The sequence below is a fragment of the Cantharellus anzutake genome, assembly GCF_015039405.1.
Source record: "Cantharellus anzutake strain C23 chromosome Unknown EI90scaffold_182, whole genome shotgun sequence".
NCBI classification, from domain to species: domain Eukaryota; kingdom Fungi; phylum Basidiomycota; class Agaricomycetes; order Cantharellales; family Hydnaceae; genus Cantharellus; species Cantharellus anzutake.
In genome coordinates, this window is record NW_024067132.1 from 101,187 (window position 1) to 116,804 (window position 15,618).

The window sequence follows — 15,618 nt, forward strand, 5'->3', positions numbered from 1 at the left end:
CAACTGACTGATCGCAAGATCGATCGCTAAGAGGTTGACTAAGAGGACAATGGAAGCGTGTTTGGATCGGGGAGAATATCGGAGAAACGAATACATTTCGTCACCTGAACAAAAAGCTGCGCGGCTAGTGAGTGTGATTCGGGTACCGGCTCGGTTTCTGAGAGCCACTTCCGCTACTGAGTCTTATCTGCCTTCATCGTGCGGCACGCGTTGGACTTTTTACTCGATATAGGTGATCAGTGTGGTGATAACCACCAATACCTATGAAACTAGTGGACATTAGACTAGTCCCTTTCTGCGGGCGACAGCCAATGTTGACGACCGGATCGCTCGGCTTCATGTGATAGTCTGTGCACTGGCGTGGAAACCTAGCCTGCATATATTCTCGACATCGTAGCAGAGTGATGATCCCTTGATAAGGTGTTGCAGGATTTGAGAAAAAGGATAAGATAGCATCCGTGCGTGCCTCGGGTTTCTCCCCAGAGGGAGAATAACTATTGCGAGACACATGAAGCATGGAAGGCATCTACTCTCTCGGGTGGGTATCTGGGCAACAACTTTGACCGAAGTCTCATCTCATTCAAATCATCTCGACACCCTCACTTATTGCAAGTCAATTTAATCTGGCGCGTCCAGTCTCCTTGGTCCCACAATAGACCTGATTTCTAGAATGCTGACCAGTTCAGTGCGCAGGTCTAAGGCTGCAGTCCGTGCACCCGCAAAATTAGTTGGTGATGATGCTGAGTCGCCCAGACGGGGTGGAGGCCCGTGCGCCAACCTGTCACATGGGATCCAATCGCGCTCGAGTCATTTTTCGAACGATCAACGTCGGATTTTGAAGCTTATATGATCAATCGTTACGATCGAAGAAATGAATTTCTGAGACATTTGACAGATTTGATTTCACTACTCGCAAACAGTCTCCCCGCCATGAACATAAGCCTAGCTCGGATATGCTGTATTATTCCGCCTTTAACCTCTTGCTTCCCTGAGGATACGAGTCGTGATTTAGTTGGGTAGGCGCTCAGTCAGCAGGGCTATTGGAGAGGGGAGAGCACGGTGAAGTGCCACGTGGCGCAGCCTATCCCGGAGATCATTCCATGGGAATTGACGAATCTGCTTTAGTAAAGGCTGGGATCTTGCCTAATGAACGAACAGGACTAGAAGGGCGTGCATCGTCATATGTGCCTGGACATGCATAAGGCGTAATGACTTCAGAGCTGCTAAAGATTGACATGTGCGCCGCCGGTTGGACCTCCGGGAATGTTAGCATTAGGTCGGGGTCCACGCGGAGTGGCGCGCGATGCTATGGGTGATGCAGAGTCAGTCTGGCCCCCACCTCCTTTACCACAATAACGAAAACTACCTCGAGCTCGTCGTTGAGCCATGCGGGTGTGCATGATCGCTATCTTTATCTCCCTCTTGAATTCAGCGAGGGTCTCTTTGTCCTATGATAACATTCAAAGTTCAGATCTGCCGCCCATAAGAGTCATCCCACAACAGGGATTTCTAACAATGGGAAGAGAAGGCATACAAGCACAATACGCTACCATTGTTAGTTTGGCTCCAAATCCACAACATTTGATGCCAAGCCTCTTACACTCATCACAAGACCCCAGATTCAAGGGGTCGAGCGAGCATTTCTGGGGAGGCAGGGGCGTATACAATGTCCGGAGTGTCGAAAGAACGATTAAACGAAGCGCAACGATCTTCAGATTGTTTCACACTCACCTTTTTCCGAGTGCGACAGGCCCAACAACCTTGATGAATCCCGTTGCGGGTTCCAAAGCGATTCATATTACCGCTTGAGAAGACCATGGAGCCTTGGTGGGTATTTATGCAATCGAATGCCCGGATAGTCCCTGGCTTGGGGTTCGGCTAAAATCTCAAAAGGATACCCATAGCGGCCTACTAATTGAGAAGCTGCGCTGGATATACCTTTCCAGGAGCACTTGCGGCGGTGGGTGTACGCGTTCGGTGGTTATGGGACCGCTTGCCGATACCCATGTAGCTCAAAAAGTGGCTCCAGGTTGAAGAGTTTCACCAACAAACATACATAGTGTCAAAGAATTCACAGGTGGCCACTGAAAGACTCTTTTACTTGATGTCACCCCTTGGGGGGAGTATGTTACGCACAACATTCCAGTTTGCGGTACTCCTGGCATACATCAGAGTGATTGAACTTTAGCGAGAAACAAGGCTCAATTCATTCACCTCGCTACCAATTCTCTTCTGCAAAAGAAGAAGCGTGAAGCGGCAAGACCTGTGTGAGTAATGGTAATCGCCCAGAACCTAATGCACTCGCGAATGGGGACGTTCTGAGGCATGATCATATTTGAAACCACAGCCTCATATACTGGAGATGGAAACCTGTGCATTGACTAATATCAAGAGGTTCCCGCGTCATCCCCTTGGCTGGTTAGGCGAACGGAAAATCCAAGGATTAACGCTCGGCGAGAAGCTATCCGAGCCCTGGCTGACTGATTTCATCTCAATGCGAAGCAAAAGGACTGCAAATCGAATTAGGCACACAACGGAGAAAAATACTTAACAAGATAAATATCTCGACCCCACCAACGTTCCCTACTCTTGGTAGATTCTGACCATCCCACCACCCCACTTCTCCATCAACCCTCTCCCAGCCCCTGTCGGCTGACTAAAGGCGACTTGGCCCTTGCTCGGATCCAAAACACAGCCATGAATGGATGTGCGTGTGGCGGCGTTGAGAAGATGCTGTGCAATACCTTGGTGTCGATACGAAGATGCGGTAAATATGCGTGGAATACCGAGCGGCGTGGGTACAGGATTGGGTAAACAGAAAAGTCCCCCACTTTGGGACCCATCGGTAGAATCCTGTACGCAAACAAGGCTATCCAGATTTATGCCTGACCGGGAGAAAGGCGTGTTTTTCGCGCTACTCTGCTCATTCGTTAACGAACATAAGCGTTCTGGATCGACAACTTCCATTGCTGTCTCGATGCGCTGGGCGATGAGGCACCCCACAATCTTTTCACGCAAGGGATGTGCTCCCGGAGTGGGGACGAGAAAGAGATAGGCCTTGGATTGGGAGAGGACATCCGGAGTGAGATCCGGTGCAGAGAGCGTGAAGTTGACTGTTTGTAGGATGATAGAAAGCTGACACAATGGGACGTATCATGTTAGTCGGGGGTCGCGTTCGGTAGAATGGCTACGATACTCACTTTAGACCCAAGTTTCCCAGAGGCGTCCGCCCTAAAGGCTACAACTCTTCCTCGCATTTTATTATTCTTAAGCGGAATGTCCTTTTCGATGACCTCAGCTTCTTTGCCTTCCGCACGCGATTCCTCCCGTCCCCATTCCGATCCTTTTGATACGCGCACGCAATACTTTCGATGAAGATCTTCGTCCTCTGGTGCACCATGAGTGTACGATAGTCCACATGAGTTGCATTGACGAACGGATGTCTGGGCGAGTGTCAAATGGAGCTGTTTAAGCTTTGGTATCTTTTTCGTTGCAACATTGCTGTTAGGGTTATAACGCGTTGAAGATGGATTGGTTTGTGTTTTGGGCTTCTTTGCGGGTGGCTGAGTGATAGCGTTGGTCCTGGTGAAGAGTGCAGTGAACTGCGACGCGTCGCGTTTACGTTTCTTAGGTGGCGATAACAATGCCTCCAGCGGATCAGATGAGTACTCCGAGCGAGGAGAGGATGGAATGGCACGCGTAGTCACTGCCGAACGTCCGTAAGTACGCTTGACAACTGGTCTGAACGCTGTGGACATGAGTCACGGACGTGACGGAGGCGAGGAACGACTGTTATTGTTTATTTTCGCCGACGCACCGAAATCTTCGGAAACAACTCCGGGATTTTCATTTACGGCATCGAGCCGTCCTCACCCCTGAACATTAGTCACAACGCACGCGAGCGACAAGCGGAACCATGATTGCTGCACCGATACCGGTCAGGCCGTATCTCGTTGCCGCAGCACCAGTCATCGTCAAGCATACCCCAACCCTGACAGAAGCAGTTGCTGCCATATCGCTTGAGGAACCTTTACCACGTTCCTCAGATCCAGTCCAACACGAGAAACCCGGCAGGTGTGTGCTTCCATCTCCGAAAAGCGTCGGTGTTGCTAAGACGGATGCGCGTTCGCCCCACTGGAATAGTGAAGCCTTCGTTGGCTTGCGCGACGAGGCTTTGGAAGAGTTCTTGGGGATTCTTCGACCCAATCCTTTGTTGAGGCAAGGTCGCAGATCCCACTCGACCACAACGTCCAGTGACTCCGGCTCGTGCTCCACCTCTGAAGGATCGTCTCGCGCAAGCACAAGACCCCATCCATATCGCCAACCACACCATACTCACGCTCACCATGCCCCCAATGCAAAGCGCTCGGCGACGTCTGCGACAGGTGACCCGAGCGGTCATTTCGATCCCGCCGATGGACACCGCCACCAGCACTCGCATGATCGCCGCCGCCGTAAGCATCTCACAATCGACAGCAGCGTTTTCAACCTCAAGCATTACTCCCACAATGAACCGTCAAGTTCTCTTTCGTTCGGACACCACCACCTCAGTAAGTTGCCCTTTTCACCTATACAAACACACTCTCTGACTTGTAACACCTGTTCTTTGTTACTCATGCTGCAGTGCCCTCCCCAATCTCACGTTCACACACTCGAAATCCATTTCTCCGGCATGCCTCGTTGGATACCCACTTCCATACCTCCCGACGTGGATCCCCATCCTCATCGCAAACATGCTCTGAAGGAGTATTAGAAGATTCTTTCACGCCCCACTATCTGGAGTCCGTGCCAGCCCTAACGTTATGTAACCGATTGCGCACGTCACCGAGCCGCTGCCTTTCTGTGCCTCCCCCGTCGTCCCCCCTGGATGTATGCGCGACAGAGGACAACACCACCCACTAGCGGAAATTGCTTGGTTCAGCTTACATGTCCACGAGGAATATGGTACGGTCGGACGGACGGCGGGCCGAACGTTACAAGTCGATCATTGTTGTAGACAGAATGGGAGCAACGATGCCCATGCTCTTGACGAGCTGACAAACACCTAGTATCTCCCTTCGAGATTGTATACCCTTGGATTGGGTTGTCATTTTGCTTTACTCTGATACGCCAAAATTTACCTCATCATAGATGATTTACCCCAAAATTGGGGAAACTTCGTTCTTCGTCTAATCAGTACCATTATATCTTGTATCTATGCCCAGCTTTTACACACGCCCCTGATGTTGTGCTCCTATGATGTTACTAACCATTTCCCTATCTTCGATCCCCTCTATTCCTCTGTCCTCTCAATGACCAAATCCATTGCTTAAACTACGGCGTCCAACCTGAAATGAAATGGCAATGATCCGCCGGTTCAGAATGGTGAAACCTATAAGTACAAGGGTGGCATGGACTGCACGCCGCGAACACTCCCACGCTTCAGGCGAATAACGCCTTCTTGGTTTCCACCCATAAATAGGGCAAGTACGTTGCAGTCGGCCCTATTGATTGGGAAGCTTAAGTCGAGGACGTATCGATATCGATGTAAATTGTAGCCTCCAGCCCGATATGTATCCCCAGTTCATAGAGAAAGCTAGGATGCAACGCGCGGAAATCTCATGAACGCTCAGACCATATCCCTTGTCCCAGTAACACGTCGTTCCCTTCAATGAGACGTACATGATGGCTTATGGACATGAAGGAAATCACCGTGGCTGACGACGCCCGTACAATTGTCTTGATTAATTCATAACGTCGTATTGATGCGAGATACCGCCGATATCAATTTTTCATATTTCCATCTGTCAGATGGAATTTCTCCCTTCCCCTCCGAGCTCGAGTGCCAATAATCAAGACCAGGGATAGCACCGGCGGCCCATGGCACAATTAGTACAGCGCTTATTATTGATACTTGATAGATAACAGAACAGACCATGCAGGCTCGTATGTCAGACCAGGAAAGACTTAGCCGCGTTAAGTGCACCCTTCTGCGCAGCCTGAGCATCATACCATAGCCAGAAATGGCTGATCGAAATTTGGAATGCGCTGATGGCGACCCGGTCCGAGACCTGTGAGGTAAAACAGCATTTTCTGCGATTGACGGTCATACCAATAACATATACAAAACGAATCGACAGACTCAGCCTTCAAACAGAACAAGTTCATCTTCCGTTCTTAAGTGCCCCTTTATAGATATAGATGCACTTCAGATTCTTGGTAACGACGTACGATCTCTCCCCCTCGATCAGGAGAAAACAATGATAACAAAAATGTGTGCTGTAGAGAGTAAAACACCAAACTTCCTTCGCGCATCGCATCAGATCAGCAGCGGACTTGCTCTCTCCAAGTCTCTTGATTTGACAAGGAAAACGTCGAGGTAGATATTCCTGCTTCTAAAATGCCCTCTGCCGCAGAGGGACGAAGAACATCGCCTAGGACAGGCAGGCCTAGGTGTTGCGTTGATGATGCGAGATATGGTTGTAAAGCAATGAACGGATTTTAGTCTTCTGCCCGTTCACCGGAAATGCCGTCCGTCTGGTAAATGGCCCATAGGGGCCATCCACTCCCTCTCGAACTTCTATGTAAGTATGACAGATAGTGTAGCACCGGTCAAATGGCCAGGAGTACTGTGGGGAATGCCGAGGGCCTGAAGTTTGCTTACGTAAGCAAACAATCTCCGAGTTCTACACCGTGCGCGAGCAAGAAAAGGATCGCAAAGAGCGCGCCCGTACATGGGACTCGTGGCCCTTGATCTGTGGAATCGTGGGGAGGGCAATCGAACTCTCCTCAATAATGTGAAAGAGGTGGAAAAAGAGATTCACAACTCATAACAGAATCTTCCATCCCACTTCATTCGCCCTACCAATCTTCATCGTGCTCGCCCTAGGGTATAAATGTCGCACTTGTGTGGTATGTTCATCACACGATCACACGGGATCGTATGCATACTCGCCTGGAGGATCGAATATTGGGAGCCTGAGCGTCCCATGATAAGAAAGTACGAATCGGGAGCGCAGTAACCGGGGGCGTGTATAAGGATCTCCCCATGGCTGCCCATCTGCTGAAGTCAGCACAATCAGCGTGACCATATCGGCCAGCTTCTTGGGAATGTGGAACCCCTCTCTCCTCAATCGCACCTTGTACAAGTGACGTTAGGCTGACTCGAACGCTGGGCAGGCCATTGCTATTAGCAAATAAGACAGAAGAGTCCTCGTTATTTAGGGACCAAACAATTGTGTGTTGCATGCGATGTCATGACTTAGAGGTGGCTCGGGTTCGTACTCTACTAAGCAATGCCGGAATGGACCAATCGCATGTGTGTGCTGTTGTCCTTATTTACTGGAATTCTGATGCGGTAATGTCAGAAGGTGCTTTAAGCATCTCGTCAGGTGGATCCGTGCATTTCAGTGCACATCATAACTCTGCCTATCACGACGAACACTTGGACGATAAGAAACTAAATGCCGAGGGCCTATTCCGCCCATTCGGTGGTTCTGCTGTACCTTCGCACAGGGGCTATCAAGGCGAGGAGAACCTGGACATTAGCATCGTCGGGGGTGAGTTGGACGATGCTTGCCTTGTTCACCAGGGAGTGAGTTTGTTCAATCAACGTGGTCGGTTAGTGTACCGTTTGAGCTGTTTGGGCAGGCAGCACGGCCACCCCTAGGCAGAGAGCCCACTCTCAAGCGTAGTAAGGGGGTTGAGATGCGCAACCAACTCCGAGTGCGCTCTACCTAGACTGAAGCAACGATTGTGCAGCGGAACGCTGCCGATGCGGATCTGAGCAACACCAAAGTTATCACTAGCCAGCTACAGAGTCGTTGCCTAGGTTTACACCGGGAGGGGCCATCGACCTTATCCCCACTGAGGCAGACAAAGCTAGGAGCGAGTCCGAACGGGTGGTACTTTCGTTATTGACAATAAAGCACGGAACGGATTGAAGGTTGGCAAAACTGGCATGTTTATGACGAGATCGAGATTAAACCATGTCAAGGATGAAGTGGTGGTGACGGGAAACTCGACGGTAAGGGCTAGAGTTATAGGTCCAACTCATAGCGGGTCCTTGCATGCCTTTACACATGTAATGGCTCTTGATCTGATGCAGTACGGCACATGCCGACGGAGGGAGCGAGCTCTCACTGTCGGCCACAGCGTTCCGAGGGAACATGACGGCCTCCCATCATACGTTGGAAAAGGGATTCCGACAATGGATGGAGGCTCAATACCGTTTGAGGACTCCCGCTGCAGTGGGCCGCTGCACTGAGCCCCGAGACCCTTCTCAGATTTGGGACACCCGCGAGCCGCACATTCACATGATGAGTACCCTCAAGAAGGACCGTAAGAAATGCGACACGAAAACGTAACGTTCTAATATAGTTCACAGTCTGGTTCTTAATCTCAGCAGTCAAATGAAATTGATTGACCTTTTCCAGACCAAAGGGATTTACTAGTTGCTACTGATACAGCACTTACTCATTAAGATGACACTGGCTAAAGTCGCTCATACTCCACCTCTCCTTGTAGCTTGGGGATGCCCATGGTTTCGACGCTGGAAAATGGAATTCAAGTCACTGCGCCTTTGCTCATCATACTCTTAACGTTCTGACCTTGCTTACGTACTATTACGCCGAGTCGTAGAAAACAATATCGCCCCACTCTAATGATTGTGCATACTAACTACGTCATAAAAGTTGTGCTGTTCCCGTGTGTGGGGGTGGCCCTGGCCGAATTCAAATGGGGGGAGTTGCAGTGAATGGGTGATCAGGAACGCAATAAATCCATGTGGCCCGTTGGGAGGAACGACGCATCGCTGTACATTGCACCTATATTACCAATGAGACCGGGACGCTACTCATGATGGGGAATGGAGCTGGAGTGCGATGCGCCAAGCGCGCAGTAATTTCCGGGTTTGGAGGCTAGGGATTGCAAGCACCAGCACAAGGTTTGGCCTATGGATTGTGGAGAGATATTTGTACCCTGGGGGATGCAGAATACCCGTGAAAAAAGTAAATGGTCAAAGTGGAGATAAGGACATCAGAAGTTCGAGGAAATAAAAGCACCCACGTTCGAGGGAAATGCTCATTCGCCTCAGATAGTCTTCTCAACTTGCTCCCATTTCTCAACTATGTTTCGGACTTGGTCCCTTATTTTTCCCTTGCATGTATTGCATCCCACCTCTTGTATCAGCTTCTCATAACATGCACCAAGCCAAGCGCCAGTGATGAACGGCTCGCCGCGGCACGCAAGTTGGGCACCCAAGAGGTAGTATGATGTCCTCAATCTACGCTGCTTCACTGAATCGCATGCTGGCATGTCCTCATGTATATCGGGAAGTTCCTGTAGGAGATTCTTTAGCGCGAGTAGCCTGTTGTCGTGAAGCTTAGAGAGACGAAGCATGTATGTTGGGCCGATAGCTACGGCCGTTGCCTCGTCAATGGAAGGAATTGGCGTGCGGAGGGCGTAGAATGAAGATGGTACCGCGAGCTCCTCAAACGAGTTGGAGGCCGCAATTTTGAACACTTCGAGGGCATCGGAGTTCGGATCCGCCACATGTGCGATGAGATCCGTGAATATCTCTGATCCCTGCGGAATGTTCTCAGATAGTGAGCATCCATATCCTCTCAGGGCTCTGAATGTTTCGGAAATGGTAGGAAGATCGGGTGCATAGAGGCGGGAAGACATTTTCTGTAGTAGAGGGACATCAGCGAACGGGCTAAGCCCGGCTGGAATAATGACCACCTACGTAAAGAATATGTAACATGCAATTGACGACGGTGGAAGCTTCAGCGATCATGTATATGGGCAGTGAGTCGTGGGGGCCCGTGTTCATATCGCCTGCGAAGATCCCACCGAACCCATTGTCAGACTTGTATTCAAGGAGATGCCTATGAACATAGAATAAAACACCGTCCATGGCTTTGAGCACCATATCAGGAGGGTAGTTATACGGAGGTGAGTAAGTGCGTCGAAGATGGAACGCTGTGGAAACCGGAACCAGACTGGGCATCGATGCAGGTGCGTGTCCCCCCAAAGTGTACAAACCCTACGAAACGTCCATATGTCAGCGGAATGTCGGGGCCAGAACGAGTTTCACTTCCACATATGAACAATTACTTACAGCGGATGTCATTCAGATGCGCTGTTGGAACTTCCTCTGGGTCCTGTTCTGTAATCACATGGTAGGTCTGGCACTGGCACCATTGCTTGCTAGAAATAGTACTTGAAGATGTTTACTTCCAGAGCGGATGGAGGTAATGAAGCCTATCGACAAACCCTGGCGCACATTGTTCCTGGTAAATCGATTCATGCACACTTCAGTGAGACCCCGGGGATCTGACTAGAATACTCCTTTAACTTTTTTGCGTCTTCGAATATGAACAAAGAAAAATGCCTCGTCAAGGGAGAATTATAATTGTTGTGGCAGCGTGCCAGTTAGGTCGCGAGAGCTATCTGTCCTGATGTGATAGTACAAGTATAAAGGCTAGATATATGATATGTGGATTGTTCGGTTTGGATCTGGTTATGCTGTACATGTGCGCGGATGAACAATCACGTTTACTAGTCTCGATGGTTTTGCAACAAATTATTGGCATGCTATTGATACTGTTCTCTATGGTGTCGATATAAATACATTGGAGGATGTAGAAATCAAATAATATGGCCAGTCTTGGTCTGAGCGGATCACGCGAGGCAAGTGATAGAGCCAAAACGGAAGATTCTGATCAGATAGGTCAGCAGCATCACGCTGACGGATTCCAGATATATATATGTACCGCTTTCCGGGGCCTCGAAATACCCGATGGCGAGGGGTTCATAATGAGTTTCAAGTTCCAGAAAGTTAGCACCGCATTGTTTCAACTTAAGTAATATTCATGGGATTTTAACAGTTGAAGCACCCTCGTCAGTGAACAAAGCTTTGAAGTACGACAACCAACTCCTGCTCGTTAACGTGCGATGTAAGTCCACGCTATGTCACGACAGGCCCGCGAGTTAGTGGTGATTTGGATAAGAGCGACAATATAAATACATTCGGTTGATCCCCAATCTCAAACACTATTTTGGCCCAAACTCGTTAGGACCTTCGGAGGTATTTGTTGTTGACTCTCACGAGCAAGTGCCTGCCTGGTCAGCGGCTCGAAAAAGGAATATAACCAGCCCTTTTTCGTAAGAACATAGTGGTGAATACTAAGCGTTATTTCGAGACCTCAAGTAGAGTCATTAATAAAGAAAAAATTCGAGTTGTCCACATCCAGGGGTTGCACGGGTGCGTTGCGAGTGACTTGGTTGATCTGAATGTTGCATACACGCTCAGGGTTGGGCTGCGTTGGCAGTTCGAAGACGAGCCCTTGTGGTAAAGCTAAGAAGGAACAGGTGAATGCGAAACCCGTCATGAGGGCTGGTTTCATGTATTGGGGTGGGGGACCAGAAGGGGCTGCTGAATAGCTGATGATCGGCCCGGGATAATGGATCAGCATCCATTGGAAGAGAACCGCCAAGGGAGAATTCTGATCACTGATCATTACTATCTAGAGCGCTCTGATAGAGAGCATGTTTGCGCGGTGCAGTGCTTTGCTTTTGGCAGATCATAGGTTCGTCGCGTGTCGCACAGAGGTGTCGAACGAGAAATAACAACACAAAGCCAAGGACACCTTACGTAGCCTCTACTAAAGTAGAGTGTCCCTTTGCCTTATGGAAACCTTAGAGGATTTGACAGGAGCAGAGGAGTGAAGCATTCTATCGTTTCGAGGAACATCCGGAGGGCCACGTACGCAGCATCCAATCTGAATCATAGATATGAGTACAAGGGTGCGCAGATAAGGACAATCGTATGGGAGAGGAGACCATGGAAAGAGATGATCGGTGGAGCATCTGGGGAGTGGGAGTCTGAAGCATTGAGGAATGGAGAGGCCAGAGAGGAAGTGGGGCGAAAAGCTTATTTGGAGCGTTTCTTTTCATAGCCCAGTGACAGCAGATGGAGAAGGTACTACATGGACGAATTTTTTCGGACAGTGGAGGATATCGGAACAAGGTGTCTGCGCAAGCGACATGCACAAGTTCGTGACGTGATTACAAAGGCTTATGGGAGGCAGAAATAAGGTGTCAGCACCAAACGACTCAGGGATGGTAACAAGCGCAGAAGAATTGGGCCTCATGGGGCCATGACGGAGCGGGCACGCAAAGGAGCAATGGCGCGCACCATCGAGATCCTCGGGACCTATAGACGTATCGAGTTTGTATGAGAATCAACTGCGGGGATACAGTATCATCTGGCAGCGAGGCTGTGTGGAGAAGAGCTAGAGCCGTTGTGAATGATTCTGACAGGAGAAGGGGGCACGGGGGAATCACGAGTGATGAAGGAGTATTTCAAAAGCCATAACGTTGCGGGTAAGAACGCACTGGGGTGCTTACACAGGCAAAGCAACGAGTCTGAGTCAGAGGCAAAATGCTGCATGTTTTTTTTTTCGATTTGGGCGCACGAGGGGGGGAAGTGGGAGGGAAGAGTTGGCACGTACGAATGTGGTGGCCCGAAGGACTACCTGATGGGATTTCCATTAATTCAAACCAGTAGGATAAGGTGGAGGCACACCACTAATTTATTGGCCCAACGGTATGGAAAAGAACAAGTAACGGCAGCGAATTGTATGCCTGATTCGAGAGAGTGGTTTGCCTGACGCAATAGATGCATGTCCAGGATGAGGAGTGGACTGAACTTCTATGGAAGTGTCGGCATGGGATTAAGTGCGAAGTACGGCATTTGACTATATTACCTGATGTCACCAACAGACTTCGCAGTATGGAGGGTATCAACTCACGGGAAGGGCCATGGGCAGAAGCGCTATTAGTGACGTCACGTCATTGAATCGGCATCGCGTGCACACTACTGTGAGACGCGGGGCCGGGGGAAAGACATTGGATTTAGCGTAAGTACGCTTTCACAGACTACCGTGCGCGTGCAACAATGGGCAAACAAGTGAATATTTGTGGTGTGCAAATATCGGTACGCCATCCCAACGCGTACGTGACCCTCCCTGTTCGTGCAAAGGGGGCGGGGAGACATACGTTTACAGGACCCGATTTGGATGAATGATGAAAGTTGAGTGTGAGTAAAAGATGGTGCGATGGGAATTGGAGATAAGAGGAGCGTAAAATAGTGACGAAAAAAAGGTGGTGGTGCATAACGCGAGAGAAATAACGTGAGAGAAATAAACCGAAGAGTGGGAACGGGTTATAAAAAAATTCACACGTTTTCAGTGACTCTGTACATAATACATAACAGATTCTTGGCCCATTGCATCTACAGTAAAAGTAATTGCGCTGGTATTAATTGGAGCTGGCGCCTAGATTGAATCAACGTTCAACTTGGATGTTCTCACTCCAAACTAGTACTAAGTCTCCGACTCGACCTCACTAATGGGAAATGGATCGGAGAATCTACTCGAATCTCGATCCCTCCTCTCTCTGGGGGTTCCAGCATATATATATATACATATGACGTCCCGTTAGCAAAAAAAAAAAAAACAAGCAAGGCCCCCGTCCTGTATACCCAGCGCGCTATGAGATGATCGTTCTCATCCATACTGTAACCGTTTTTAAACCACAAGCACAAGTTCTTTGAGGTTCACGGTTCAAGTCGGCAAGGTGACGTTGGCTCGAACAAGTTTGTCTCTCTGCTGGCGTAATGCTGTTGTAATATCTCAGCGAGATGTTATTCGGTTACAACTCAAGACGGGATCGAACGTCAGATACATATATCTCATCTATGCACTGGCAGTACGTTTAATTTTTAATTTTTCGCACCATTTTGCAGTCTCGAAAGCTCAACGACGAGATAGTAGTTCATAGCAGGGAAAGCTATTTCGGTTATCATACATCTCTGGAGCTTCTCAGTTGCAAATGCTATGAGCGGGGGGGGGGGCAAGATGGTTCCTCCAGCGCTGGTGCGGTCTTTGCGACCAAATATTCTCCTCATATACCCGGTTAAGTGCGGCCTATTCTAAATTGTCGATTTCACATCGTTCCATTCCCTCAATACTGCTTCCTTCCTCTCCCTTAAATTCCGCCTACAAGCTCCACACCTCACATCTCTAGCGAGCCTCTCAAAAACATCCGTAATCCAATCCGGCCCCGCAATGGTCGCCGCCGCCTCCCAAACCCGATTCCCAATCGTTATAACGAACCTCTGCTGTAGATCATGACGATCGTGGGGTGCGCAAGTAGCCGTGTCCGCATGATTTGGGATGATGAGAGGAACGAACATCAACCGCTTCAACGCTGCCCGTCGCGTTTCCTGAAGCAGCAATAGACGGTGCAGATACGTCGCTCCGATCCTCACAGCGGATTCCTCGTCCAACTGAGGGATGAATATCTCTACGGCTTTCTCCGAAACTGGAACTGCGAGTCCTTCGAACGAATGGAAAGCGGCGAAACTGTAGACTTGGAGGGGTTCTCGTTTGGCTTGAAGGACCAAGTCTGTGAAAAGTTCGGAGGAAGGCGTCACAACTTCGTCCAACGTATATCCGTACTTCGTCAAGGCTGTGAACACGTTCGATATCGTGTCGATCGATAAATCCAGGTATCGGACAGATAGTTCCTGGTCAGATCGAAAACGGAGACCCAAAAAAAAAAAAAACAAAAAACATGAATTGCTCGTGTTCGAGTGGTAATGGAAAGGGGGACTCCTCACTCACATATTTAAGATGCAACAAAGCAACGATCACTTCCGGTTTTTCGTCAAGGGTGATGGTCGTCTGTACTCGGGCGTCTCCCATAGGACTAGACTTGTTTTCCTGTGCAACACCACCACCACCGGTCGTGAGAAGAGAGTTGAAGGCATTTTTCGATCGATCCAATAAGCACCGTCGGTGCACATGATAAATGATCTTCGACTCCTCCTTCGCACGAATGTGGGTGTCAGGGGGATAGTCGTATGGTACAGAATGCTTCGCTTCGGCACCAAATTTGAAGGTCACTGCCGTCGATCCGGCTACCTCTTGGTGGTTGGTGAACGTTTGACGTTTTGAGGTTTCCTGGAGGATCATGTGTGTGTGTGTCGTATCTTGGGTGCCGCCGTTGACAGTGGGGGAACGTTGCATGAGGGTGCCGGGGGGGGGGTGGTGGTGGTGGTGGATTTACTTGGTAGAAGTCTCGAGAGAGAAACGCATTTTTTTTTATATGTCTTGCGACGCGAATTCCCCACTACCTTATCTGAATTAAGTTCTTGCCCCACCAGCTTGCGACAACCGAGATTACCTGTGTTGGATCATCAGAAATCCCCCTTTTGTTGAATGCCCTACTCGTTCCGACTGACTCTGGTGAAAGCATCTGCAGTTTAATGTGCTTATCGACTGTTGTTTTGTCATCCCGATTACGACTGTTTTTTTTTTTTATTACTTCCAGGGCACTGTGGGAAGTAAATGGCCGTAAAAAACCATTTTTGGTCTGGTTTTTGACCATTTACCATTGTTTTCGTGATATTTTTTTCATTGTAAATTACAATATACGTTTCACGATGCTAAATACCAGACTCTTCCCTGCATAAATTACCACTCAATTCATGGTATTCGAGCTGCGATGTATTGTACAAAGGTCAGAGGTATGGACGGCCGGAGTTCGGTTAGTCATCGTCGTCGATTGACC

At 49.2% G+C, this 15,618-nt stretch overlaps 7 protein-coding genes across 7 annotated transcripts; 1 reads left to right on the forward strand and 6 right to left on the reverse strand.

Moving 5' to 3' along the window:
• Nucleotides 1-1,059: 1,059 nt before the first annotated feature.
• On the reverse strand, nt 1,060-2,297 carry EI90DRAFT_3093078 (uncharacterized protein). Its single transcript, XM_039062459.1, has 3 exons — nt 1,732-2,297; nt 1,367-1,643; nt 1,060-1,306 (listed from the first exon to the last, which is right to left on the reverse strand). The coding sequence occupies exons 1-2, from the start codon at nt 1,816-1,818 to the stop codon at nt 1,461-1,463; spliced, it is 270 nt and encodes an 89-aa protein (XP_038908108.1). The 5' UTR covers nt 1,819-2,297; the 3' UTR covers nt 1,060-1,306; nt 1,367-1,460.
• On the reverse strand, nt 1,142-1,426 carry EI90DRAFT_3093079 (uncharacterized protein). The gene has a single exon (XM_039062460.1). The coding sequence runs from the start codon at nt 1,398-1,400 to the stop codon at nt 1,224-1,226; it is 177 nt and encodes a 58-aa protein (XP_038908109.1). The 5' UTR covers nt 1,401-1,426; the 3' UTR covers nt 1,142-1,223.
• An 82-nt stretch (nt 2,298-2,379) lies between the features above and the next one.
• On the reverse strand, nt 2,380-3,792 carry EI90DRAFT_3282897 (uncharacterized protein). The gene is made up of 3 exons (XM_039066912.1): nt 3,604-3,792; nt 3,201-3,582; nt 2,380-3,135 (listed from the first exon to the last, which is right to left on the reverse strand). The coding sequence occupies exons 1-3, from the start codon at nt 3,756-3,758 to the stop codon at nt 2,584-2,586; spliced, it is 1,089 nt and encodes a 362-aa protein (XP_038908110.1). The 5' UTR covers nt 3,759-3,792; the 3' UTR covers nt 2,380-2,583.
• Nucleotides 3,793-3,840: 48 nt separating this feature from the next.
• On the forward strand, nt 3,841-5,349 carry EI90DRAFT_3093086 (uncharacterized protein). Its single transcript, XM_039062461.1, has 3 exons — nt 3,841-4,074; nt 4,144-4,550; nt 4,625-5,349. Exons 1-3 carry the CDS (start codon nt 3,917-3,919, stop codon nt 4,900-4,902), a joined length of 843 nt encoding a protein of 280 aa, XP_038908111.1. The 5' UTR covers nt 3,841-3,916; the 3' UTR covers nt 4,903-5,349.
• A 28-nt stretch (nt 5,350-5,377) lies between these two features.
• Nucleotides 5,378-5,695, reverse strand: EI90DRAFT_651316 (uncharacterized protein). The gene has a single exon (XM_039067911.1). The coding sequence runs from the start codon at nt 5,661-5,663 to the stop codon at nt 5,484-5,486; it is 180 nt and encodes a 59-aa protein (XP_038908112.1). The 5' UTR covers nt 5,664-5,695; the 3' UTR covers nt 5,378-5,483.
• Nucleotides 5,696-9,069: 3,374 nt separating this feature from the next.
• EI90DRAFT_2951094 (uncharacterized protein) lies at nt 9,070-9,988 on the reverse strand (the record flags this gene model as incomplete). Its single annotated transcript, XM_039055405.1, has 2 exons — nt 9,070-9,666; nt 9,725-9,988. 2 exons carry the CDS (start codon nt 9,986-9,988, stop codon nt 9,070-9,072), a joined length of 861 nt encoding a protein of 286 aa, XP_038908113.1.
• Nucleotides 9,989-13,814: 3,826 nt separating this feature from the next.
• On the reverse strand, nt 13,815-15,093 carry EI90DRAFT_3294678 (uncharacterized protein). The gene is made up of 2 exons (XM_039067443.1): nt 14,670-15,093; nt 13,815-14,572 (listed from the first exon to the last, which is right to left on the reverse strand). Exons 1-2 carry the CDS (start codon nt 15,072-15,074, stop codon nt 13,976-13,978), a joined length of 1,002 nt encoding a protein of 333 aa, XP_038908114.1. The 5' UTR covers nt 15,075-15,093; the 3' UTR covers nt 13,815-13,975.
• Between the last annotated feature and the right edge of the window lie 525 nt (nt 15,094-15,618).

Excerpts from the sequence above, each read along its gene's own strand:
- EI90DRAFT_3093079 (XM_039062460.1), bottom strand. The coding sequence starts at position 1,400 with ATGCACACCCGCATGGCTCAACGACGAGCTCGAGGTAGTTTTCGTTAT.
- EI90DRAFT_3093086 (XM_039062461.1), top strand. The coding sequence starts at position 3,917 with ATGATTGCTGCACCGATACCGGTCAGGCCGTATCTCGTTGCCGCAGCA. Across the intron at positions 4,075-4,143 it reads CAACACGAGAAACCCGGCAG|TGAAGCCTTCGTTGGCTTGC; the intron begins GTGTGTGCTTCC and ends CCACTGGAATAG. Across the intron at positions 4,551-4,624 it reads GTTCGGACACCACCACCTCA|TGCCCTCCCCAATCTCACGT; the intron begins GTAAGTTGCCCT and ends CTCATGCTGCAG.
- EI90DRAFT_3282897 (XM_039066912.1), bottom strand. The coding sequence starts at position 3,758 with ATGTCCACAGCGTTCAGACCAGTTGTCAAGCGTACTTACGGACGTTCG. Across the intron at positions 3,136-3,200 it reads CTGGGAAACTTGGGTCTAAA|CTTTCTATCATCCTACAAAC; the intron begins GTGAGTATCGTA and ends CCATTGTGTCAG.
- EI90DRAFT_651316 (XM_039067911.1), bottom strand. The coding sequence starts at position 5,663 with ATGTACGTCTCATTGAAGGGAACGACGTGTTACTGGGACAAGGGATAT.
- EI90DRAFT_3093078 (XM_039062459.1), bottom strand. The coding sequence starts at position 1,818 with ATGGTCTTCTCAAGCGGTAATATGAATCGCTTTGGAACCCGCAACGGG. Across the intron at positions 1,644-1,731 it reads CCTGTCGCACTCGGAAAAAG|AAATGCTCGCTCGACCCCTT; the intron begins GTGAGTGTGAAA and ends CTGCCTCCCCAG.
- EI90DRAFT_3294678 (XM_039067443.1), bottom strand. The coding sequence starts at position 15,074 with ATGCAACGTTCCCCCACTGTCAACGGCGGCACCCAAGATACGACACAC. Across the intron at positions 14,573-14,669 it reads CTTTGTTGCATCTTAAATAT|GAACTATCTGTCCGATACCT; the intron begins GTGAGTGAGGAG and ends CGATCTGACCAG.